Source organism: Ammospiza nelsoni, chromosome 2, assembly GCF_027579445.1.
Source record: "Ammospiza nelsoni isolate bAmmNel1 chromosome 2, bAmmNel1.pri, whole genome shotgun sequence".
Classification (NCBI taxonomy): domain Eukaryota; kingdom Metazoa; phylum Chordata; class Aves; order Passeriformes; family Passerellidae; genus Ammospiza; species Ammospiza nelsoni.
The window spans coordinates 115,969,802-115,996,438 of NC_080634.1; the positions used below are offsets into that span (position 1 = coordinate 115,969,802).

Genomic DNA, 26,637 nt, shown 5'->3' on the forward strand with positions numbered 1-26,637 from the left:
TGCACAGAACAAACTGCCATTAGGATAAACAGCAGATTTAAAAGCCTCTTCATGAACAGAATGAAGAACTGACACTGAAAGAAAGGAGCTGTGGCATTCAGAGCACAAGTTGGATCCTTGTGTGGTTAATCAGACAAGAGCTCTCAGGGGCTGTACACCTGGTATCTCTTTCACAGAGGAGTAGCAGGATTAAAAATTACCTGTTCTTAATAAAAACACAGCTTGGAGATGCAGTGGGATCACCAGGACTGCCACCACCTTGTACAAGAGGCAAGATGAGGCAATGGTACTGTCCCTGCAAACATTTAATGCAGTCCAGATGGACTTCAAGAAAGCTGTGAAAAACATGAGTTTTTTTAAAGAGTTTGACTATTCTTTTGGTCAAAAGCTTGTAGGAGAAACAAAATTAATATGAAGAGAACTGCAGTGAAGATAGCAAAAAAACCTAAATGATCTTGGATTCAGTTTCTCACAGTTCTTATAATCTCAGGGTAGGTAAAATAATAAAAGATGGAGCAAAGGAATTCCATTGGATTATTTAAAGGAATAGCTGAGAACATTGCACACAATTCATATTGGGCTCTTGCCACCTCTTAAATCTGGAACTGGAAGTGCACCTATGCAGACAGGTATAAAGCCCATAATCCATCAGGAGTAGGACACATAATTATACATCCATGAAATAAGGGACAAATACATCACACCCTTCAATACAACAGACCGTTCTCACCTTTCACATAATTCTTAAGTAGGTCTACATGTGAATGAATAAGAATTAGTGGGAGTAATAACACTTGACACCAACCTGGTAACTGGTCTGGAGATCTGATAGGATTAGGAAGGATATTGTATCATAAAACTGGAAATGATCAGATACACTTTGGCTGCAAACACTTTGCAAAACTGGATTGACTGCATTGAAGTTTCCTGTCTTGGAAATAAAATAAATTTTGACTTCACACAGCTGCTCTATTTTTGTACCGTCAGAACAAGTGTTTCAGAACTGCCATTGTGAATCGCAGCTCTGTGCTCTGTTTATCTGCTATATGACAAATCAGAATTGGAACGAAAGCCAAAAAGTATGCCTTAAATGACCTGAAAAACGAAATTCTGTCATAGTAGCTTCCTTCCAAGAACAGGAATTAAAAAAGGAAAATTTCTAAAAATGCAGCTGAGCAGCAAAGCAAGCCCTGTAGTGCTGAAGCCTTTCACAAATGTTCATTCCCCGTTCTGGCGCAGCAGCTTCCAACACTTGACGCACACGCTCCCGAAGCCACTGGGCACCAACACTGCTGTAACCACCACATCAAATCTGCTTTCTCTTCTCACAGCCCGCTGCTTGGTCGTGGTGCACCACTGCCCTGGGAGCATTTCCCCATCTCTCTGCTCCTGTGCAGAGCAGCAGCTGTGCCGTGCACCTTTCTGCTCCGCAGCCGCTCCGGCGCTCCTGGCTGCCAGCATCCTCCTTCCTGCTTGGCAAAATGTCAGGGCAGCTCCCAGGGCAGCTCCCTGGGCTGGCAGCGCTGGGACGGGCCTGGCTCGGGCAGAAAGCTGGGAAGCCCCAAGTTGGAGGGGTGCAAGAGCAGAGCAAGGTGTCCAAGCATCGCTTCGCAGCGCGGCTGCTGACGTGGAGCGAAGTCAGGCTGGGAGGAGCATTTAAATCAGGAAAAGATTTTCCTTTTCTACACCATCATGCACAGCCCACTCCCAACTCCAGCAACCGCTTGCCCAAGGAGCTTAACACAATCCAACGCTTGGCACTATCCAGACACTTGCTTTTAGTAGCAGCATGTGAAGCATTCAAGCACCAACAGTAGCAGCTCTGTGGCTTTATACTACTCGTTGCAAGGCAGAAAAAGCAGAAAGTACATTTGTGATCTTTAAGTCTTCTGGTTTCAGGCAGGGAACGAGCTAACAAATTCATCCTCATCAAAAGTACAGAAGAAATTCTAACTGCACTCCACTGAGTCATTACACACCAAGATCTGGTTTGGGAAACAGAAGCATTTATAATCTTACTTACAACCTCGGTGGGTCTACTTGTGAATAAAACCTCACATGTGCTAAACCAGTGGTAGTCTTTAAAATAATTAACTTTGCAAGAAGTCAGAACTAGTTCAAAATAGTAAAAGCTTTGCAATCAGATTCAAAGCATGGGTTTTTTTATGTGGAAAAAAAAAAAATCCGAGGCAAGTCTAGCTGAAACCTTCCATCACCTGTAATACAAGTGATACGAGCTGTTGAGCATAAGTGAACCCTGTGGGTGTACTGAGGGCAGCACATTTCTCCCTCTTAGACCTCCAGTCATATTATGAAAGGCCTGTCACATTTTTCCCCTCTCCATTTCTTCCCATTTCAGAATCCCCCTAGACATGTAAGGAGATAATATGCCTGATAGTCACTTTTCCTACCTGAAGTTTTTTTTTTTCATCTAGGACATGCTGAATTGGGTGATTAGTCCAATCAAATCTGGTGCCTCAGTTCTGGCAGAAGCCAATATTGAATGTTTGAATGTTCCCTGGAGTTATGAAGCACACACCACACCACACCAACAGAACTAGTCAAATATGCATCACTCAACAAGGAGGAAAAATTATTTCATGGCCTCCATGGCTACTGGGCCACACCTTGATATGTCAGACCTAGTTATGTTTTTTTTTTTTAATTTTTTAATCTCTATTTATTGATCATAAAACAATGCCAGCCTTTCTCAATGCATGTATTGATCCCAGTGTGATACCTTTTGATTAGAGAGATGATGTGGCCAATCCTCTTACACTCGAGGGGCAAAAAAAAGAAAGAGCTCGCAGACATCCAAAAATGCAATGACGGCTGAACACTCCCCACGGGCTGCGCATTTTGGCATTCACTGGCTTTTTATTACGTAGGGGAGTTAAGCAGAAGAATAAAGATTTTTTTTTTTTTTTCTTTCTGTCTACACTGGGAACCTCAGGACCTGAACTCCTGAAGCAAACGCGAAGTTCTGAAGGAAAGCCCCGAGGGCTCTCAGGAAATTAATCCCCACTCAGCTGACCAGTCATGCCACGCGCAGCCCGGCTCCGCTCCTCCTGGGATCTCATGACACACATGAAAGAGCAACGGCAAAAAAACCCAAAAAAACCCAAAAAACATCTCGAAACAAACTTCAGCCACACTGGTGGAGGCAGAGAGGGAAGATTCAAGGCAACACGGTTTGTCTGAAAGCACTATTCAGAACACACAGGTTCTTTGCCCCGTTGATGAGCAGCACATGGGTTCCCGAGAAGGGGCTGGTTGTGCCCAGCCATCACTTTAGTTCAGCAGGAAGATGCCGAGCGATTCTCCCGGGAGCACCGGGAAGATCTACCAGAGCACCCAATCACGACGCAGAGCAGCTTAAAAAAGCAAAGAATAACCAAAAAAGCATCCTCTGTCTCTAAAACACGGTCAGTTCGGCTGGCAGAACAACTCGCTTCGCCGTGACAGAGCCTACAAGGAATCCTGGGGACCAGATCCGCAGATTTCCCGAGCAGGGGCAGGACAGGGGATGCTTCTCTCCTTTCTCCCCTCCCTGCGGGTCCGCGGAAAGTCGCGCCGGGCACCGGCCCCGTCTCCCGGGGAGAAAGGGGAAGGGAGGAGGCGCCAGCGCCGAGCACCGGGACAAAGTTGCGTTGGAGCCGGAGGGGTGGGGGCCGAGTCGCTGCCACCCCGGAGAAGTTCGGTCCCCTCCTCCCCATCCATCCCTCCCAGCGCCCCCAGCCCGCAGCCCCCGGCCCGCTCCTACCGCCTGCGGCGGGGTCCCGATCAGCATCTCCAGGTAGTAGCCGCGGCCGGAGTCTCCCTGGAGGTTCTCCACCATGGCCAAAAAGTTGAGGGTGCCGCCGGGGTCCGAGGCCAAGGCCAAGCCGTCCGCAGCCCCAGGGGCATCCTGCTGCCGGCTGCCGCCGGCCGGCCGCAGCACCACCGGGGCGGGCGGGGAGCCGGCGGGGGCGGCGGGGTGGGACACGCGGAGCGGGAGGGAGAACAGAGCCCGGCAGAGCCCCGCGGAGCCGGCCAGCAGCAGCAGCAGCAGCAGCAATCCGGGAGCCGCCAGCGGCGTCCCCATCCCGGGGCCGGGAGGAGTCGCTTCCCAAGTGCGGCGGCTCCGGCCGGAGGCAGCCTGGCTGCCAGACTGGAGCAGCCGAGGGGGGAGGAGGAGGAGGAGGAGGAGGAGGAAGGAGAAGGGAGCGGCTTACCCACGCCCCGGAGCGGCTTACCCACGCCCCGGCTCCGTCTCCCCCTCCCCCGAAGCGAGCTCCTCCTCGCGTTTCTCCCGCTCGGCCCCGGGGCAGCCGGAGCGCTCGGAACTCCGTGAGGGGAAAGTTGCTCCGACCCAGCGGCCTCGGGAAAAACTGCTCGGCTCGGCCCTGCTAAGGGAGAGGGCGGCAGGGCGGGGAGAAAAGTTTCCGAAAGGCCTAAAGGGAGAGCGGAGAGCGGGGAGAGGCTCCGGTCCCCTCCCGGTACACGGGGCTGGGGGCTCCGGCATCGCCATCCCCCGGGAGCGGGGCTGTGCTGGGCAGGAGGAGGTGGATATGGGGATGCGGGGTCACTCGGGGATGCGGGAGTGTCCCCGCGTGCCGCTTCACACCGTTGGTGTTTGTGTGTGTGTTTGTGCGTGTGGAAATTCAGCTGCTGCACCGGCTGGAGCGAGGCACGCAAAGGCGTCTGCTTGAGAGAGTATGCGAGGCTTTAAATGTCTTCATCATGCACGGAATTAATAACGGCAGCCAAGTGAGGCCTTTTGAAAGATGGGAACACTTAGGGTGGAATTAGCCTCGACATCTCTGGAGTAATGGCAGTGCCCTGATGGATCGCTGGATGGAGCGGAGAGTCCAAAAAACCTTGAAATGTAACACTGGGCAAGTCTAAGCAGAGTCACTCTGTGGCTGTTTCTGGCTCTTCCCCCGGTCCTCGGCTGTAGATGAAGTTGAAAAATATCCAGCTGAAGTCATGTGTACTCTGGGTGTCCCCTGATCAATTTGCTGTCCTAGGCAGCCACCTGGTCTCTCCCTGTGTGTAAATCTGTGTAGAACTCTGTGCACTGAGATCCCTCCTCTGCCAGAGTAAACTGAAAGAGCTCCCCCCTTCCCTTCCTGGAGCTGGAGTAATCGTCCACAAGATTTCCAGGTGTTTCGCAGGTATTGAATGAAGTTTTATTAAGAGGCAGACAGTGTTCATTCCTGGGAAGGCTGTTTGGGGTAAGGCTGTTAACTGTAGTCATTTCTCAGAATTGCTTGAAGAGGATAATCCTTAAAAAGAAAGTGGGAGCCCACCTTCCCTTGCTGAAGGAAAAGAAGTGTTTTCACATTTTTTCACTGATGTTTTTGTTACTCTGGCTCTGTCACCTCAAATCTGGAGCCCTTTGTAGGGCTTCCCTTGGATCAGTTCCGTGCTTCTGGTGCAGCTGGATGCTTTTCCTCCTGCATCCATGGCAGGAGGGGGATGCAGACCCTGTCCTGGCTGGTGGAGCCCTCAGCAAGAAGGAAAATGCTGCAGGGGAAGCCTACAAGGACCGTGGCCTGGCTAGGGGCTGGAGGAGAGGTTATAAATGAAACTTCCTCTCAGGAGGTGGTTGTGCTTGTGGGGAACCACACACCTTGCTAAGAAGTGAAATTGTGCAAAGTTCCCCTGCTGCACAAAGCTTTCTGTTTGCCTGACAAGTAGGAAGGTGAAATATTGCAGCCCTGCTCTGTCTGGTCTCACCTGCTCCAGGCAGAGGGAAAATGCAGCTGAGCACCTGAGGGAGGGGCGGCCAGGCTCACACAAAGAGGTTATCTCCGGGGCGCTGCAGTAATGGCTTTTCCTAACGTGGCTGGGATGGTGACAGGCTGCATTGTAGGGCCTGCCTAGTCACAGCTGAAGCCAAAGGGGAATTAAAATGCTCGGGGGCTCTTCATGGGTGAGCTGAAAAGTGGAGAAATGCCCCCGCCCCTTTGGAAAAGGGAATGGGAAAAGTAATCAGGAGTATAATTGAACACCCCCTCAGAGTGGTAGGGATGTATTTAGAACAGTCAGCAGCTATGTGCATTTTGTTTTAATTCTTTTACAGTACAGTAAGTCTTCCCCCTTGCTGCTGTTGCTAAGATACATTACCACACTCCTGGCTAAAGCAATTCCAGCCAAAGGAGTGCATAGTTTTCAGAGCATAGAAGATATAGCATAGCCTTTAAGTGTTGAGGAGAAAACTTCTCCTTTTTTGTTCATGCTGTTTGGTAAAAGTTCTCTTCCTGTTTTCCACAGCCCTGGATGAGTCTCACAGTAAATGCTCATCAGGCAGCTGCTGTGTATGAGATGCTGTGTGTGAAACCTTCCTGCCCTCCCATGGCATCATCCCAGCAGGGCTGGGTGTGCAGAATGGGGTGTCTGCCTTGCTCCTTTATTTATTTAAGTATCTGAGAAGAATTAGGCTGTGCCACGTACAGGTGAGAAGTTCCAGTGCATTTCTGAACACTGGCAGGAATGGGCCTGAAAAGTGCAATGTGAACAGCTGCTTGGGAAAGGAGATGTAAAAAAAGTCCTCCCAGAGAGCCAAATGTGACTGCATCCAAGATGTTCCTCAGAGGGGAAGTCATCTGTATGCAATGAGTGCCACAGTCAACATGCACATTTGGGTTTTTTTAATGTATCACATACAGAAAATAAATGAAATGCCAGAAATAGACTCAAGTTTAAGTGTCTGTACACTTTGTGTTCTACAGTATTTGGTGAATCTTGTTTTTCTCTAGTTTTGTGATTCCAAATATGTGTTCTTTGAGTAAATAATAATAAAAGTATTTTTAATATCAGTCTCTGTGAATAAGCCTTTTTTTTCCCCTTAAAGTCAGCTGTCTAAATATAACTTTTCAGGTAAATCTTGACTTTAATCCAACTCTGTATTAATCCAATTTGATGGCACCATGGTGCTTTAAAGCCACTTGACAGTGAATTAACATTTGTGTCTATAACACAACTTTCCACCAGTATTTACAGAATACAGAGCATCACAGAAATACTCTTGACAGTGAATTAACATTTGTGTCTATAATACAACCTTCCACCAGCATTTACAGAATACAGAGCATCACAGAAATACTCTTGACAGTGAATTAACATTTGTGTCTATAATACAACTTTCCACCAGCATTTGCAGAATACAGTATATTTTTTTCTTTTCTTTCTTACAGTAAATATTCTTTGCAGAATGTTTACTGTAAATACATCGTAGAAATGCAGCTGCTCTGTGCTGTGGCCAAGGTGTGTGAACTCAGTCAGAGGGGAGAGTTGATCTGTGGAGATGTTAAATCAGGCCTGCTGAGAAAAGCAGCAGGAACAGAGAAAGCATCTGAGGATGCAGAGGAAGTGCTGGAGCTGATCTGAGCAGAAGGAGCTGTGTGTGGCTAAAAAGAGATCTCTCCCTCCCCAGGAGGAAGCTATTAGGGGACTGCTCAGATCGAAGTGTTTCTGTGCCCAGCTTCTGAAGGAGTCAGGCTGACCTGTGCCAGTGTTACACAATGGTGAGGGCAGATGGCCACAAAGGCTTCTGTCCTAAAACTGCTGCGTCTGCTTTCTGTCTTCTTGCTCTTAGCATAATCAATACTTTGGTTTTAAGAAGAGTGATTGCTCCTTACTGTAATTCCACAATGCTCTGAAGGAAACCCAGCTGCACCTGCAAAGGGTTAATTCACAGAATTAGGTAGCTGGAGGAGAGGAGGGGTTTTGTTCTTCCTGGATGTGACTGGGAAAAGGTCTTCTCTGTCTGTGGCTGTCTTGCAATCAGCTTTGTCATATTTTAGGCCTATTCTAGTGGAACATTGCTTGTACAAGATGAGTGTAAACAATCAAGGGGCAGCAGAGGCCACAGGGTCTGGCTCTGTTTGCCCTCAAATGAATAAAACAGCTGGCCCATGGGATGAGCAATGTTCCCCTCAGGAGAGCTGTTCCAGTGCCATTCCTGGGGCTCTGAACTGCCTCCTGCTCCAAAGGGGGGAACATGGACGCTTCTGGGACTTATTAAAGGATGGAGTGTCTGTGCTGGGTGTAGAGCTCATGCAAGATGTGGCTGAAGATTCTGTGCTTGGGGATGTAGCTGCAAATCCTTATCACCATCCAGCTCTTTATTTTGGGTAGAGGATCTGTGGGTGGGGGTGCCTTCTTTGGTCACTGAGCAGTGAGTTTTCTGAATGATGGTATGCAGTTGAACATGTGAGGTGTTGTAGAGCCAAGGTGTCAGAGGGATGGAGCTGCTCTCCTGTGAGGAAAGGCTGAGGGAACTGGGATTGCTCAGCCTGGAGAAGAGAAGCTTCAGGGTGACCTAATTGTGGCCTTCCAAGAAAGACGGGGAGAGACGTTTTACAAGGGCATGCAGCGACAGGACAAAGGGGAATGGCTTCAAAGTGACAGAGAGCAGGTTTAAATTGGATGTCAGGAAGAAATTCTTCCCTGTGAGGGTGGTAAGGCACTGGAAAATGCTGCCTGGAGGAGCTGTGGCTGCCCCTGGATCCCTGGCAGTGCCCAAGGCCAGGTTGGACATTGGGGCTTGGGGAACCCTGGGACAGTGGAAGGTGTCCCTGCCATGGCAGTGGGGATGGAACTGGATGAGCTTTAAATTTCCATCCAATCCAAACCATTCTGTGATTTTATGATCACTTTTTCTCTAACAAAGTGGCATGTTGTTGAGTTTGCAGGGGTCCCCAGGATGAGGTGAGAGATGAGTGAATCTGACACCATGTTCTCAGAAGGCTGATTATTATATTATATTATATTATATTATATTATATTATATTATATTATATTATATTATATTATATTATATTATATTATATTATATTATATTATATTATTAATATAATATAATATAATACATAATATAATATGATATAATATAATATTTATTATATAGTATATATAATATTTATTATATAGTATATAGTGTATGTTATATGTTATATATTACATTATATTATATTATGCTGTACTAAAACGATACAAAAGAAAGAGAAGGAAACAGACAGAAGGCTTAACAACAATGATTATGAAAAACCCATGACTGACTCCTCAGAGTCCAACACAGCTGGTGGTGATTGGTCATTAAGCAAAAACAATTCACAGGAAACCAATCAAACCTTCACCTGTTGGTAAACAATGTCCAGATCACATTCCAAAGCAGCAAACACAGGGGAAGCAATCAGACAATCATTGTTTTCATTCCTCTCTGAGGCTTCTCAGCTTCCCAGGAGAAGAAATCCTGGCGAAGGGATTTTCCAGAAAATGCGACAGTGACAGAGTGTGACCAGTCAAAGGGCAGGGATGCAAAGTGCTCTTTGTTTTGTGCTTGTGCCAGTGCTAGGGCAGAGGGGCTGTGCAGGAGCCAAGATCCCTCCTCCGTGGAAAGGAGCAGGAACCAAGGAAGGAGAGGCACAAACAGCTGCAGGTCCACGTAGAGCCTGCTCAGACCACACAATCTCAAAGGGCATCAGAGCTGAGGTTAAGAGAAGGCTCATGAACACCCTGGTGCTGCAGCACCATCGGTATATTCAATATTACGTTTACTTTGAATGTTTATCACCTTCTGTTTGGGTATTTCTGGTCTGGTGTAACTCATTGCTGCCTGGGGAGCTCCTGCCCCACATCTGAGCTCGTGATAAATGCATTGAGCACTCTCACACAAAAGTGTTATTTCTCCTCATAAAGTTCTGCAGGCTTCCTCAGCTCCATTCTGCATCTGGCACCAGGGAAGAAATAATTTGTGGGTTAGACCTTCAAATGATCCAATATCGACCTCCTGATTCCAGACCTTCCTACACCACAAACAGCAATGGTTATAAATTCATAAACTATGAAAAATTAAACATGCAGTGAACTACAGCAGGGCTTTAAAAACAACACAGGGAGAGCTGGCACTGCTGAGAGTACCCGGGTATAAACGTGGGGCTGCAGCCTACTTGCCCAGAAGTGGTGGACTATTCATTTATTTATAGTAAGAATTATAAGAATAGTTTGTGGCTGGGAAATCACTCAGCTTGGTTAAGACTTTTCAGAAGTGCTTGGACTCCACAGCATTTACTTGGAAGTGGAGGGCTTGGGATAGAGAACCCTCAAGGAATTCTAGACAATAGCTGTTCAGCTGGAAAGTTCAAGAAATTAAGGAGCTCACACAGGGCAAAATTAATTCCTGCAGCCTGTCTTTATAATCTGCTGGGTTTTGTGGTCCCCCTTTCTTGCTGACCCTCTGCAGACTGGTAAATTTGGTCATAATCTATGAAAATCTGCAATTTCCTTAACTTGGGGTCCTCAACTCAGTGACTGCCACCTGGGCAGTGAAATTCCTTCCTTTCCTCTCTTCCTGGGCCAGGACATTTCTGGATTCTGGTTTAGATATGCTGTAAATTCAGTAAATTGTTGTAAATTCAATCTGAAATGCTGAAGGCTGAGCACAAACCAGGTTCCTGAGTGATGCTGGGATGAAGGAGAATTAAGAGGAACAACCTAAGTACATGTAATTAGTGGGATTAATGAAGGATTTTTTTAACGACCTGGGTGGTTTTTTTTTTTTTTGATAAAAGATTATTTGCAACCTGACAATGAGTTATTGAGTTTTCATTTTTGGATTTTTGGTTCTTGAAATTAGACTTTTTAAATGAATTTTTTGGGTTTTTTTTTGGTTTTGTTTTGGAGGTTTTTTTGTATTTTTTGGGGTTTTTTGTTTGGTTGGGTTGGGTTTTTTTGTTTTGTTTGTTTGTTTTGGGTTTTTTTTATTTGGTGGTTTTTTTTGGTTGGAGTTTTTTTTTTTTTTTTTTAAATTCAAATTAGTAATAGAAAAACACTGGAAAAAATTGTTACACTCTTCCCAGTGACCTTGATCAAAATAACTTATTTTGTATCCCATTTCTTTCAAATTAAAAAACCAAACCCAACAAAACCCATTTTAAAAAACCCCAAAATTGAGCTCTGTTTTCCCAAGATTCTTAGAAAGGTCGAAGTTTCTCAGTTCATGCATGTGAAGACAAACACGTGCATGACAAATGAAAATGTCACCAGCAAAGCCGTCCACAGGCACAGAAACATTCCTGGCTTCTAAGCCATGGGGAAAACCTGCTGTACCAAAGAGAGGTTTGCATCCATCAGCTTTGCAAAATGAGGTCTTGTTGTCATCCTGCTGGGCCTCTGGAGATCTCTGAGATGCCAGGGGAAGGTGGAATGGAATTGTGTTTTACAGAGTGAACTTCCAGTTCAGGATGTACCAGGGTATATTTAGACTTCTGAGAGTCTGCGTTAATGATAAACCCAAAATGCTACTTAAAACTCTCACATACTCTAAAAAAGAGTGATAATGAACTGTTTTCAGTTGTGAATGTTGGGCTTTCTGCAGGATAGAGCTGAAAAATGGTTTAAGTAAGTCAATAAGGAAAAGGACTGTTACCCTGCATTTACCTGGTAATGACAGTAATGAAAATGGTCCAGGAAAAAAAAAATGTCCTGAGGCAACACGCTCTGATCCGTTTCTAAAAAAAATGAGTAAAAAATTGTCAACTTGGAAAGTTGATTAAGTTATTAATGTGCAAAATGCTACATGACTTTGCACTTCAATTGTTCTGTCTTTCCAGCAGTTCATTATTCCCCATCAGACACAGAGGTCTTCTCATAATTTATGTCTCCTGCCATTTGTTTCCAGCACCCAACAATGAGAGTAATTATGCTTGCCTCTTGGAATTCTTTGTTTTCAGGAAACAATACATCAGGGAGGCTGTTTCAGAGCTGCAGCCTCTGCCAGGCAGCCAGCCAGCCAAAAAGAGGCAGAAGGCTGAAAATAAAGCCTGAAAAACTTCAGGTGATTCTTCCCTCGTTTGTAATGGCAGGGCTCACCGAAGTGAACCAGATTGATCTGCAAGATCTGGTAATTTTACTTCAATTTGTCTTTCCTTCTTAAATAGTTTGCACATTTCTCATGTTGGGCATCAGAAATATATTTCTTGGAGTTGTTTGCATGATTTCTGATTGATAATGCAGAGAACACTGAATTAGAGAAGCTTGTAACTGCTGAAGTCAGGGGCTGAAGTCTTTTGGGCTGAGGGTCCACCAGAGACTCAAAAATCCTATTTTCTGCAAGTTTGTTCCTGGCTGTTCTGAGGAATGCACTGGAGAAAAGCATATTGTGCTCTGGCTAAAAAAAAAAAAAATAAAATAAAAAAAATCAGTTAGTTTGGGGTGTTCATGTGTGAGAAGCAAATCTGGCATGTCCAGGTGCTAGAAAACAAAACAAATAAACAAAAAATTAAAAACAAAAACAAAACTAAAACAAACAAAAACCAACCAACCAAAAAAAAAAAAAAAAAACCAAAAAAAAAAAACCAAAAAAACCCACCCAAAACCCAAAAAACAACCAAAAAACCCCCCAAAAGCCCAAACCCCCCCCAAAAAAACAAACAAAAAAAAACCAAACAAAACTAAAACCACCAAAAAAACAAAACCCAAACCCCCAAAAAATCCAAAAAACCAAAAAAAAACCAAACAAAAAAACAAACCACCAAACAAAACAAAAACCACCAAAAAAACAAGACCCAAAAAAACCAAAAAACCCCCCAAAAACCCCAAAAAACAAAAAAACCCAAAGAAAAAACAAACACAAAAAACACACAAAAAAACCCAAAACAAAAACCACCAAAAAAACAAGACCCAAAAACCCAAAAAACCCACCCAAAAAACAAAATAAAAAAACAAAAAACAAAAAAACCCAAAAAAACCCCAAACAAAACAAAACCACCAAAAAAACAAGACCCAAAAAATCCCCAAAAAACCCACAAAACCCAAAAAACCAAACAAAAAAAACCACAAAACAAACCAAAACAAAAACCACCAAAAAAACCAAAACTCAAAAAACCCAAAAAAACCGCCCAAAAACCTCCTGGAAAAAAAACAACAAAAAAACCCCCAAACCTCAAAGGAAATCAGCCTATGAGGTATATATAACAAACCAAATGTGAGCATGGTTATTTTCCTACCAAAAAAAATCAGTTTCCATGCGCTCAGTGCAGCCCATCTGGCAGCTCCTTTCCTCCCTTTTGCACCAAATCCCTCTCCCGGCTGCTCTGCACCCTCAGCCTGGGGGAAGCTCCTGGGTCCTGCTGCGGGGCTGGGTCAGAATTTCCTTGGAGCTGCTGCTGGGCAGAAATCACAGGAGTGACAAGGGACACCGGGGACAGCGCAGGGAGGGAGGCAGCTCCAGCTGAAGGGACCTGGAGAGATCAGGGGGGCACAGGGGAGCTGTGACAGCACAAAGAGAAAGGGACCTGCACGGTGACGTGACTTGGAGGAGAAAAAGGGCCCTGCTGGGGTGGGAAAAGGGTGTTCCTGCCCTGCTGGGGTGGCAGGATCAGGGACAGGAGCACAGGAGCTCTGAGCACTTCTCCCCAAATGAGGAATGTGAGCGCAGGAATCCGACGCGCCCCGGATGAAGCGGTTTGGTAACCAATTAAGATTTTCCATGCAGGAATCTGCTCTGTATTATTTTGAGAGCAATGAGACCTTCTGGATTCTCAGAGGTCTTTTCCTTCTCAGTCTCTAAGTTTATTGACTGCATTTTAACTGTTTCTGAAGTAGCACAAAAAAAAACCCCCTCAGGGTTTCACCTTCTACTCTGGTCCCCGTGACAAAGGTTTGGGTGGTGCTGCTTTGGAATATGATTTTCAGGATTTAGTACTGGAAATCCTATTAGTCTCTTTAGGAAATGAAAAAAAAAAAAAAAAGAAATAGAAGCTGACTCAGTGTTGGAGGTAATCTCCTTTATTAGACTTGTATGAGAGAATACACTTTCCAAAGAGGAAAAGCACTCAGGAATTTCTGCTTCATCTTTCCAGGGTCTCTTTCTTGTAGGCTGAATATAACATTTGTGTGAAAGGACTGAATAATTTTTTGGTTACCTCATATTAGCAATACCCTTATCCATCTCCTGCACTCCATTAACACTTGGGCAAATCTTACCCCTTTTTAAAGAGAGCTACAACACATAGTTTGGGTTCACTCCACCTTGTATAAGCAGGCTCAGCTTTAAATAGTTCATAATAAGCGTTTGGATTTGAAGGGGAATTGGCAGGAATGCCTTCTGCCAGGTGACCTTTGCAAATATGTCTGCTGCTGCTACATGTAGTACCTAAGGAGATGGTGTTTACTGCACTGGTTCTCTCCTGGGAGCTGGGAAAGAGGACAAAGCAGCTCTTTGAGGCTTGGCAGAAGATAATCAGAAATGTCACTCCCCACTCCATTCCTGCCAAATGCAATTAGGACTTTTGCCGGGGAGAAAATCATTTAGGGGTTGCACTCAAATCTTAGAAGGCACATGTGAAAATGCTTCATTTTCAGCAGCTGATGCTGTAAACAGAATGTAGATACGAGTAATGGAGTAGAATTTGTTTTTGTGTTTTTTTTTTTCCTCGCAATGAATGCAAGGTATAAAGTGTTTATTGACTTAAAAAGAGAAACTGAACAAACAGAATAAAGAAGAAAGCATTCACGGCTGCTTTGAAGGAAAGAATGTTTTTATTTCATACTTTGAAGAAATTGTTCAAGTAGTTCAGCCGTGTAAAAATGTGACCCCCTCTAATGCTGCCAAGGGCAGTGAGATCAGGGATAATCTGCTGAGGAAATGCAGCTCACGCAAGCCAAAGGCAGTTTTAAACTTACAGCACCAATTTTTTTTTTTTTTCCAAGAGGGAAGCATGGGCAGAAGGATTTTTTTTTTTGCTTCCTGAAGTATCCCATTACCTGTTTTGATGAATGTTCTCTCTTTGCTGCAGATGCATGTGGATGTGAGGCACAGTCTGACACATCTTCTCCCTCCATACCCCCTTTGTCTTCCCAGTTAAAAGCTCCACAGAAGAGTAAAGGGGCTTTAGGAAAACTGTATAAAAGTCACCTTTCATCTTGCATTATTCTTCTAAAAGAATTGCAGAATAAGTGCTAGAAAAAGTAGACCAAGCTTGTGCTTTGCAGAACATTTATGTTAAGCAGGGGCACCTTCCACTATTCCAGGTTGCTCCAAGACTCATCTGACTTGTTCTTGGACACTTCCAGGGATGGGGCAGCCACAACTTTTATGTGCCAGGGCCTCACCACAGTCACAGCAGGGAATTTTTTCCCAATATCCAACCTAAATCTGCTGTGTTTCAGTTTAAAGCTGTTTTTGTGGCCACAGAGAGATGAATGCTCTCATCATTGCTGTGGTGAGAGGTGATGTGCGCACATCAGGCTCATCACAGTTCTGGGATGTGCAAATTACTCTTCATATTTTACTCTTCACATATACAGTGTGGTGCTGTAGTGCCCTTGGACACTGCTGCCTGCACCCTGTGATTCCCAGTTTGTGCTGGAAAATTTTGGCAGTGCTTCATCTCCAGAGGAAGAATGGGTGGAGAACTTTTCCTCCTTACCTGTCCCTTTGGTGTCAGTGCTGTGTCTTAGGCTGGAAATGGGGATATTCTGTTGTCATCTGTCAGAGCTGGGGCAGTTCTCTGCTGTTCCTGGGGCAGTTTTTCCTTTCTCTCTCCCACAGCCAACCCTCCCTGCAGGAGATCTCTGCTGTCCATGGCCACTGAGTGTCCCTGCAGGGCTGATCCAATCCCAGCATCCCATGGGGAGATGCTCCGCCCAGGGGAGGAGCCAAGCATTCCTGCCTGGATCCAATCTGGGCCTGGCACAGCACAGCAGCCTTTGCCCCCTGCATTGCCAGAGGAGCAGCTTTCTGCTGCCCTGCATGGCCAGAGGGAGCCCAGGCCCATCTGCAGCAGCCCTGGAGCTGCAGAGGAAAACTCCCCCCTTGTGCAGGATCCCTGCTGCAGCAGAGCCACAGCTGGCACTGCAGGAGGGCTGAGCCCCCCTGGGATGGGGCTGGGACACCCCCTGACACACAGGGGGCAGGGCACGGTCTGACTCTGGCAGTGGTCGTTTGTATCACTGGATTTTTATTTTATTTTTAATTTTCCTAGTAAAGAACTGTTATTCCTATTCCCATATCTTTGCCTGAGATCCTTTTAATTTCAAAATTATAATTTGGAGGGAGGGTGTTTACATTTTCCATTTCAGGGGAGGCTCCTGCCTTCCTTAAACAGACACCTGTCTGTTCAAACCAAGACATGCTGCCAGGTCTGTGTGGTGCTGTGAGTACTGAGAGGGTGTCTGAAAGATGAGTTGTGACATAGGTGGTCCTGAAGTCCTTGCATTGACACAAGAGAGATGAAATATCCTAGAGCAGGTCTTTAAAATTAGAGAGAGTTACCACCTCCAACACTCTGCTTCTCCTAAAATGTCACTGACTTCTTGTTCCTGGAATATCATAATATCTCTCTTTGCTATTCCTGTTGTGAGAAAACTCCAGTGCAATTGCTCAGTAGTCTCTCGCAGTTCCAAATATAAAGTCCTATTTAAAACAGGCTGCTCCAGGGGGCCTGAACCCCCAAAGAGTTTTTGGTGCAGTGAAGAGGCACCTTCTGGCCATGCCCTGGGTTGGGTGTTCAGGGTTGCTGTGAGTGGATGGACTGTGAACCTGACCTTCAGGGTGGTGTTTCCTAGGACAGGGAGGGTGGAAATGTTCAGGGCACTGGTGAGGCCACACCTCGAGGGCTGGGCCCAGTTCTGCTCCTGCAGGAGAGCCCTGGAGGGGCTGGAGCGTGTCCAGGGCAGGGAACGGAGCTGGGCAGGGGCTGGAGCCCCAGCAGGGGCTGAGGGAGCTGGAAGGGGCTGAGGCTGGAGCAAAGGAGGCTCAGGGGCCCTCGTGGCTCTGCACAAGTCCCTGCCAGGAGGGCACAGCCGGGGGGGTCGGGCTCTGCTCCAGGGAACAGGGACAGGAGCAGAGGGAGCGGCCTCAGGCTGGGCCAGGGCAGGCTCAGCTGGGACAGCAGCAGCAATTTGCCCATGGAAAGGGAGCTCAGGCCTTGGAATTGCCCAGGGAGCTTTGCAGTGCCCATCTGTGACCGTGTTCACAGGGGTTCTTGGATGAGGGAAGAGACGAGGATCTGACTCCATGTTTCAGAAGACTGATTTATTATTTTATGATATATATTACATTAAAACTGTACTAAAAGAATAGAAGAAAAGGTGTCATCAGAAGGCTGGCTACGAATAGAACAGCAAAGATTGATAACAAAGGTTTGTGGCTTGGGCTCTCTGTCCAGGCCAGCTGACTGTGATTGGCCATTAATTACAAACATCCAACATGGGCCAGTCAAAAATCCACCTGTTGCATTCCACAGCAGCAGATAATCATTGTTAACATTTTGTTCCTGTGGCCTCTCAACTTCTCAGGAGGAAAAAATTCCTAAGGAAAGGATTTTCCATTAAAGTTGTCTGTGACACCCATCCCTGCAGGTGTCCCCGGGAGGTGGCACTCAGTGGTCTGGGCTGGGGACAAAGTGTGCATCAGTCAAACTTGGACTTGATAATCCTGGTGGTCTTTTCCAACCTCAATGATTCTGTGAATTCTCTTTCTCTATGCATTTCCTTGTAAGATTAAAATGTTTCCCTACCATAAAGCTGGCACCCACATTTGCCTTAAAGCAATGACATCTGAAGCATCTTCCTGTCCTGTGGACAGAGGCTGCTGCAGCCTTTACATCTTCTTCTCATCCTTGCCCTGTAATTTGTTTTGGCTGTGGTCACTGAGCACTTCCATTCTCTTGTTTTCAGGGTCTTCCCTGGTGCTGCTTATGCTGCAGCTGAAGCCTGTAAGGTCAAAATATTCATTTTCTTGGGTGAGCAGCGCTGCTGTAGCTGCTGTAACACAGAAAAATGGTGGTGTTAAGCTTCTCTGCACGTCAGACTTGGTTCCTTCACCCTCCTCTGTTTCTGCTTTTCCCCTTCTGGGAAGAGAACCCCAGACACAAGTCAGTGGAATTTACCAAGTTAGGAGTGCACCGAGCTAGAAAGAAACGCTGCAGGAAAGAAATGTACCCTTAATGATAATCCCCAAGCATCAAGGGATGAGCTCTCTGTAGCACTTTGCCCTTCAGTGCTCTTGCTCTGTGTCCTCCTTGCTTTGCCCCGGAATCACATCCCCAGTGCTGTGTTTGACCCAGTAATTTGTTCCTTCTTCTTTTTCATAGTGTTTCACCTCATTCCCAGCCTGGCTGCTCAGGTTCTTGGCAGTTTTGAGGTGCTGCTTTTAGCACTGTGCCCAGGGTATTGTTTTGGCCTCGGTGTTATCTCTATATTTACACTATCAGCAGCACTTTTGCTCCTGGCCAATGATATTGGTATGCTCACAGCACCCAGGTATGTTCCTTCTTTCTTGTCTGCACACGTACTCATCAATAATTCTGTTTCTGCCTCCCTTATCTCCCTCTTGGAGAGATACAACTGCTTTAAAGATAACAAAACCCAGAAATTCTATTCTTCCCCTCTGATTCTCACCATTCATCTTTCTCCCCTCACTAGCAACGCTTGTGTCATTTTTGTTGTTATTGCCAAGAAAATACCTTTTTGAAAAACCAGTGGTGCTCAGCTTTGGACCTGTCTCACCCACACTATCAAAACATGGCATGTGTATTTTTAGGCACAGTTCACCACAATTCTTAATTTTGGTTAAGTGGATAAGCCCTTCCATGTGTCTTTGTTTTGTGCCTCTATATCAGCCATATTATCTATGATTATTTCTTCATTTCCATACCCTGCACTCTCCTAAAGCTGATACAAACTAGACTGATTTTTTTCACTTTTTTCTGTTCCTCGTGATCCCCGTTTTTCTGAAGAGCACCTTTTGTAGCCTGATATTCTCACCTTATGCTTAGTACAGCTGTTCTGTTTATTTTCCTCATCTCCTTCATCACTTGCCCATTCACTTTTTTTTTCAATTTTACCATTTTCATTCCTTTTTATTTTAGCACTTTTCTCGTTCCTTCCTCTTTCTACATCAAGCTTTTTTTATTTTTTTACTTTAGAATTTATTTTTATTAACTCCTTTTACTTATTGTTTATTTCTAAAGTTTAAATCCCTTCTTAAAAGGACTTTCTGTGTTTTTCTTCTTAATCCCAAGCATATTGTCTCTTATAGATCAGCATGACTTGTTTTCTTTACTAGGCTATATTGCCCTGGAAGATATTGAATTTGCCTGATGTTTTTATGTTTTTGTTGTTATTTGTTTCTTTACATAATCCTCCTCCAAATGTCATACTAGAAACCTTTACAGAGGGTATGGACCTTTTATTCCTACTTCATCATTATTCTGTTTTTGCTCAAAACTAGCATAGTTTTAAGACTATATTTGCCAGAAAGACAAACATATAAGGAGGCTTCTTTTCAAAGGAATCAAAGATGTAAGAACTCACAAACAACTTCTTCAAGAGCCTGAAAAAATTACTGCATTGAGCAATCCAACTGTGGAAGGGAAAGGAAAACTTTGGAGAGGGTTCAAGGCCCAGCTAAATGTAAAATCTTGGGCTGCAGACAGTTTCTTGGCCTTTTTTTATCCGATGTATTTTCATCCCAAATGCCAAACACAGTTGGTCACAGATTCCTGAAGTGCTGAATGAGACACAAGGAGAGAGAAAAATCCTTACAAAACTGTGCTGGATGGGTGGCTGTAAGCCTGGAGGCACATCCAGCTTTGAAAGCCAGAGAAAAATGCTTCTGGTTTGGTGATTCAATGTGTTGCTTAGGGAGCTGATTCCATCTCAAGTCTCTCTGTATTTGAGACAATGTTCAGCTCCTGAAGATGGATACTTTTGGTGCAATTCTCCTCTTTCACTGGAAAAAAACCCATTATCTATCCTTTACATCTCTAGGGGAAAGAACATTTGATGTGTCTGTGTCTGAAAGATTCATAAACCAGAACGTGCATGAAGTCTTCTAAGAGTAAAAAAAAAAAAAAATTAAAAAAAATCATACTGTGGTTTTTAAATCCATCTTCCTGATTTGTGGGACAGGTGATTTGTCATTTTCCATCACAATCAGAATACAAATACCTCTCACTGCTACCAGAGGTGGGGAGATGTGGAAAGATCAATTCCTTCAGTAGGCCTTTGTGAGAGGAGGTACAGTGGGGAAAAGGAGAATTTCCATGGGAAAATCCTGGAAGCTCCATTTATATGACACAATACATGATGGGAAAAGCTCCATCGTGCACAAACTGAGGAAACTGGGAGACAATTATGAGAAACTGTTCCATGAGGGGCCATGCCTGGCAGGGTTATGGCGTCTTAAAATGCTCTTAGCTGCACCTAAGCCTGGATGGGCTTGCACCTCTGTTTCAGAGGTGTGAGGCTTGGAGATGTGTAAAAAACTCAGTATCTTTAGGGACCTGGAAGGGTGGTGCTGTTCCCTGTGCAGTTCAGTGATGCACAGCTGCAGGGATTTAGACCAGGCACTGGATTTCCTGCCTGGCTTGTAGAAACCAGCACAGAAGAGGTGGGAGAAGGTGCTCCTGAGAAAGGAAAAGGTTGTGCTTTGGGGAAGGTGTTGGGAAGGATGAAAGTTTCACAAGAAAGTCTCGCAGATGTGTGTTTGGCAGAAAGATTCTTGAATGTAGAATCTGATGAAGGAATAGAGATGGAAGCAGGTTTTGATATAGAGGAAAAAATTGCTGACCCAGTCTGACTGGACAACCAAGGAGGCAAAGGGTGTGTTAGATAGAAGGGGTTTTTATGGCTTAGAGCAAAGGATAAACCCACCCCAAACAAGAAGATGTTTCTACCAAGCAGAAAGAGAGCACAGGCAAACAAGTTAGCAATGTGGCAAGTAGAAGAAAGGTGTCAGAATTTTCCACTGCAAGAAAACTGAAAAACAACTTCCAGCTTAAACTGTAATGTACTAACTTTTAGTGATTGGAGAACAGTAACATGAATATGGTAATTACAGTAGTTATGATAGGCTATAGATAATAGTTCAGGTATAGATTGGTTCTACTGTATGAAGATGCTCAGCAAAGAAAAGTCAATAATGCATTGTAACCACAACCAAAGGGTGTCCAGGCCTGCAGCTGGAGCTGACAGCTGTGGGCACAGCTCTGTCACCCACCACCCTGGACTGCTGTGACCTCTTGGATGGAATAAACTGCATTTTGGAGAGTGCCTGGAGTCCTGCATCCCTCATTTCAGCTCTTACAGGGAAAGGAAGATGGAGGGATCCTGCTCTTCATTGCACAGAGCTGGGCTTTTTATGGAGGAGGACAGGAGGTTTGTCATGATCCTCCCTGTCCTGGAGGATGGGAGCAGCCTGTGGCCACTGTCAGTGTTATCAAACAGAGGGTCTGCCTCAGGGGCTCTGATGGTGAATATTCTGCTGCCTCCTTGGCACCCCAGGGCTGTGCTGAGCTGCAGGAACAGCTCTCAGGGGAATTCTCTGGAATGCCAGACTGCACAACATGGATTTTGGGCCTCAGCCACAACGTGTAGGTGCTGCTGTGCTGAACAAGGCAGATTTGTTGGTCTGGGGAACATCTGCTCAGTGGTCTCCTGGAAAAGTAAAGGCAGATCGGCAACTTCAGGATGGATGCAGATTAATGAAACTGGTCTGAATCAATCAGGTCCTCGTGCTGGACTCAACATGTGGACCCTTTTCTGTTGCCTGTACTGCAGGGTATTGTATTTTCCAAAAATAGCTCTGGAAGGAATCATTGTCCAGAAGAAAACCCTCTGAAGCGTGTTTTTCTTCCATGCTATGAAAAATTGTTCCTGCAAACTCACACCTGGGCTTTATTTTATCAATAAATCATAGAAATTGGCAGTAGTCTGCATGGGCTGATTTGAGTTTGAGGGTGGGAGGAAGAGATTTTCCTGTGCTTCTCACCTAGCTGCAGCAGCATGGGAATATTTGTGTTGATGTGGGAACCCAGGACATCCCTCTGGCTGCCTTGAGCAGCCAAGACCCTGCCAGGGGGCTCACAGACCCTGGCACAGAGCCCAAGATGCCCCTGTGGGTTTGATTGTGACCCATGGAGCAAGTTACCAACCTTAGATGAAGATCAGCAAGCCACAACAGTTTTGGTAGAATAATAGTGAAGTTATCACAGGGTGGAAAAGTAGATTTTGGGGTTTTTGGGATGGGGGTTACGGAGGCAAAATGGAGGGATCTGGGTGTGTCCAGCCTTTCTCCTTCTTCTTCTTGGCCTCCATCCTCTGCTGTGATGTTGGCACTTTTAGATTGGTTTAGAGTAGAAGCTCACTGTCTAACATAGGTAATATGGAAGTAATTGTATTGATAATTGGAAAGTAATTGTAAATATTGTACACATAGTTTTTAGTATAAAAAGATAACACGACCCCAGGGAGGCAGAGTGCCTCTGACTGTCCTGCTGAATGGACCTCAGCTGGACAAGAGAAAATTTTTTATAAATAAGAAACAATAGACAGCCTTGAGAACGAGAACTGAAGAGTTCAAACTCATTCTTCAAGCGCTTGGACTGGGAAAAGAGACTTTTAACAATCTCAGGATTGCAGCAACCAGAAAGACCCTGAGATACTGAAGTGTCTCACTCCTCTCTAGGCAGAACTCACCGTGTGGCACTGCGATAGCAGCAATGCATTATTATTTTCCTCGTTGTTTTCTCACACAGACACATTCCAAACCCATGAAATCCTTATGTGGATTTTAGGTCCCAGCCATGATCTTGAAGACCTTGTTACCTTATTAACTTGTAGACTGCTGAGGGTTTTGTTTTTTTTTTGTTTTCTCTTTTCCTCTTCCCTGGAATTTTCTCCCCTGAAATATCCCTGAGTGATTATCTCTGCATACATAGAGACACAATCATTTCAATATCACAGAATAATGGAAAGATCTGGTGGGAAGAGACTTCTGGAGGGTGCAGAGATCAGATTTCTACTTGCAGTGAACCCCAAGCCCAGCTCCTCTCAGCTCCTGTGTTTGTGCACCCTGAGCTGTCTGGTAGCGCTCTGCCTGGCCCTCTATGCCACATCCCTGCTGAACTGGGTTCCCACAGGTTCCCCAGCCTGTTCCAGGTGTGATGTGACCCATTCTGACCAGAGGGGAAGGGTCAATTCCTTGGATGTGTTGTCCTGGCCCTCCAGATGTGGCCTGGTGAGGAGTTTGCTGAGTTACAGTGCTGGCCCTTGTGACCATGTTCACAGGGGTTCTTGGATGAGGGAAGAGATGAGGATCTGACTCCATGTGATTTATTATTTTATTATATATATTATATTAAAACTATACTAAAAGAATAGAAGAAAGGATTTCATCAGAAGGCTAGCTAAGAATAGAATAGCAAAGAATGATAACAAAGGTTTGTGGCTCGGGCTCTCTGCCCAAGCCAGCTGACTGTGATTGGCCATTAATTACAAGCATCTAACATGAGACCAATCAAAGATGCACCTGTTACATTCCACAGCAGCAGATAATCAATGTTTATATTTTGTTCCTGAGGCCTTTCAGCTTCTCAGGAGGAAAAATCCTTAGGAAAGGATTTTCCATAAAAGATGTCTGCGACACTCCCCTGGATTCAAGCTCTGACATTCAGCATGTGAATTTCTCCCCTTTTCCTGGTACTCAGGTCATTTTCCCTGATTGTCCTGGATTTGCATAGATGGCAGACAGGGGTCTTGCTGTCACATCAGCCAGCACTTCCAGCACTCCTGCAGCTCTGACTGAGCTTTTCTGTACAATTTGCAACCAGTTGCTCTCCCACTGTTTGCTGTCATCGTTTCCAGACTCCATCTCCATGGTAAAACACAAAGGAATTGAACAAGAGTTTAAATTTGAATACTGAAGGGGAAAAAAATGAGCATTGAGCACGCTGCCACTTTCTGCATTGCCCATCTGTGTGCCTTTTGCTGAGGTGCATGCTGAGGTTCCTGCTGTCTGTGCAGGCACTGTTGGGATGTGCTCAGAGGGTTTTGAGGGCAAACTGCCCGTGGTGATTTAGAAAATAATACCTTTGCATTGCAGCAAATTGGCCCTGTTTGTAGTACTCAAAACTGCCTTCGCTGAGGTTCTGACAGCGTGTTCTGTCTGAAAATGTCACTGAAAACAGCTCAGGCAGCCTTTACTCTGATGAAACAATTGTGCTCTACAACTCCATCTAATGCAGAAGAATGAGTGCCAGTGTTTAAGCCTTTCCCTGAGGATTTGTGTGGCTCCAGAACACAGGAATGCTGCTGTAATGGCCATAGTACTTGTGATTTGTTAAGGTGCAGTGGGATGAAATCCCTGGAGTGCTTTGGAGGGGGCTGCACAAAATTAATGGGGTGGGAGGCAGGCTGGTCTTCATTCTCAGGAGATTTGCTGTGTTTGGGGTATTTTTGTATGAGGACAAAGGCAACAGAGCTGTGTGAGGCTGACATTCTCCTTTGTTTTATTTCTACTGATAGGCAGTGATCCAAACAAGAGTTGGCCAGGTCAGTCTTAGAACAACAGAATCCTGGAGTGGTTTAGGTTGGAAGGGACCTCAAAGATTGTGTAGTTCCACTGTCCCAGGCTGCTCCAAGCCCTGTCCAGCCTGGCTTGGACACTTCCAGGGATCAAAGGCAACCACAGCTTCTCTGGGAAACCTGTGCCAGGGCCTGCCCACCCTCACAGGGAAGAATTTCTTCCTAATATCTAAGCTAAATGTCCCTTCTTTCAGTTTGAACTCATTACTCCTTGTCCTGTTTACAGTTACGGGTAAAGAGTCCTTCTCTTCTATCATCCGAAACAAGAGAAAATCAAATTATCAGAGAGATTAAAGGAGTTTGATGAAGGTGGTCCAGAACTGCAGGCCGAAGCCACACTTGTGCACAAGAACCTTAAACACAGTGCTTGTTTAAACTTAACAAACAAACATAACTTGCTGAAGTGTTCAGATTAAAAGATTAGGAAACAAGCCTCTCGTTTTTTTGGGTTTTTTTTTTCTTTTCCCCTGAAACTCTTTCCCACTTCAAAGAAGGAGAAGTTTCCTCACAGGAACGAGAGGCGGTGAGTTGATAACAAACCAGCCAAGCCACAAGTGCTTTGTGCAGCAGTGATGAAGGGCTCCTTTCCTTGTGGGAGCTGAGGGTGGCTGGGGAGAGGCACAGGACCACGAACCTCCTGAGCTCAGAGCCTGGCAAAGTTCCACCCAACGCCTGGCTGGAGCTGGAGCAGTTTTGGGGAAGCTCCAGGGGCCTGGATCTACCAACCACACCACTCCCTGTTGTGTCCCACGTGCCAGCATCGTCTCACTGGGCCCTCCCTCAGCAGGGTGTGGGAGAAATGCCAAAAAAAGGCCATTGTGTTAGCTTTTCCTGGTGGAAAAGGAGCCTTGTGTGAAGCCTCATGTTGCCTCGTGCTATTTCTTCCCTTCCACAACATCAAAAAATCAGTGGTCCATGCTAAAAATACAGCTGGGAGCAGAGCTGATGTTTAATATGCAGAATTCAACTCTCAGGGAGTGCTTCCAGTCACAGAACTAAGCTAATGTTGAGCTTGTTCTGGGTTTCTGTGATGGTGTTCACAGGGGTCCGAGGATGAGGGAAGAGATGAGGATCTGACTCCATGTTTCGGAAGGCTGATTTATTATTTTATGATATATATTACATTAAAACTATACTAAAAGAATAGAAGAAAAGATTTCTTCAGAAGGCTAGCTAAGAATAAAAAAGGAAGGAATGATAACAAAGGTTTGTGGCTCGGACTCTCTGTCCTAGCCAGCTGACTGTGATTGGCGATTAATTAAAACAACCACATGAGACCAATCACAGATGCACCTGTTGCATTCCACAGCAGCAGATAATAATTGTTTACATTTTGTTCTTGAGGCCTCTCAGCTTCTCAGGAGGAAAAAATCCTAAGGAAAGGATTTTTCATAAAAGATGTCTGCGACAGGTTTCATTTTCTCCTTGGGAATACCTGAAGTTTAGTATTGTCACAAATGCTGCACCTTGAATCACAACTCTTCTCTTTTTACCCATCTAAGTCTGTATAAGTGTGTGAAGGTTGCAAAACACTTCCATCTCTTTAATAACTAAAATTTCCCTAACTTAATAAATGTCCTGCAAATCCTCTGTGCAATTAATGTGCTGGGGTATTTCCTTCAAGACAATATTGTGATGATTTGTAGTGCCAGACTATCTCATCTGAGGGTGAGAATGCAGCAGGCTCTCACTATTTTTTGTCACCCATGCACATGAAGAAACCCTTGCACCTAAATACCTGGTAGTTTTCATATCTTTAAACAAAAGATAATAAGGAATAATGGTTCAAAAAGTGAACATCCTGAGTACTCTGAAAATACTTTTTGCTATTCATGAGCTGTTTATTAACTGTAGCTGGACACTGCAAATCTGTTCAGTGGATAATATAGATAAACAATTGTCAATTTTCATGTGCAAACTATCTAGTTTGACTTTTTACCCTCTTTGATATAGTGCTAGTTGTGTGGCTACATAGCTTTCATGGACTGGAGAAGAGAATTTTTAGGCAGTGGAATACCAAATAGCAAATATTTGTGCTGCTGCATTGAAAAACTCAATTATGTGCAGGCATTTTGCAGGGAATAGGTATTTTTCAAGCATTCACATGAATCAAAAAGCTATTCACTGGAATGTTTATGAACTTCAAAGCGGTGGTACATGAACAGAAAAGAGCATAAGAGTGCTTCAGAATTCAAAAAGACATTCTTAAACATGGCTTGGCAGTGCCAGCCTCAGGCCAAGTGTCAATGCTATCTCCCTGTTTACTATTTATTATTC

General features: G+C 45.0%; 1 protein-coding gene across 1 annotated transcript in view; it reads right to left on the bottom strand.

Annotated features, from left to right (window-relative positions):
* BACE2 (beta-secretase 2) overlaps window positions 1–4,100 on the bottom strand; it is a 59,689-nt gene extending 55,589 nt beyond the window's left edge. The window contains exon 1 of the mRNA XM_059465997.1: window positions 3,764–4,100. Within this exon, the coding sequence (XP_059321980.1) occupies window positions 3,764–4,084 (321 nt within the window). The 5' untranslated portion in view covers window positions 4,085–4,100. The remainder of the gene's footprint in view (window positions 1–3,763) is intronic.
* Between the last annotated feature and the right edge of the window lie 22,537 nt (window positions 4,101–26,637).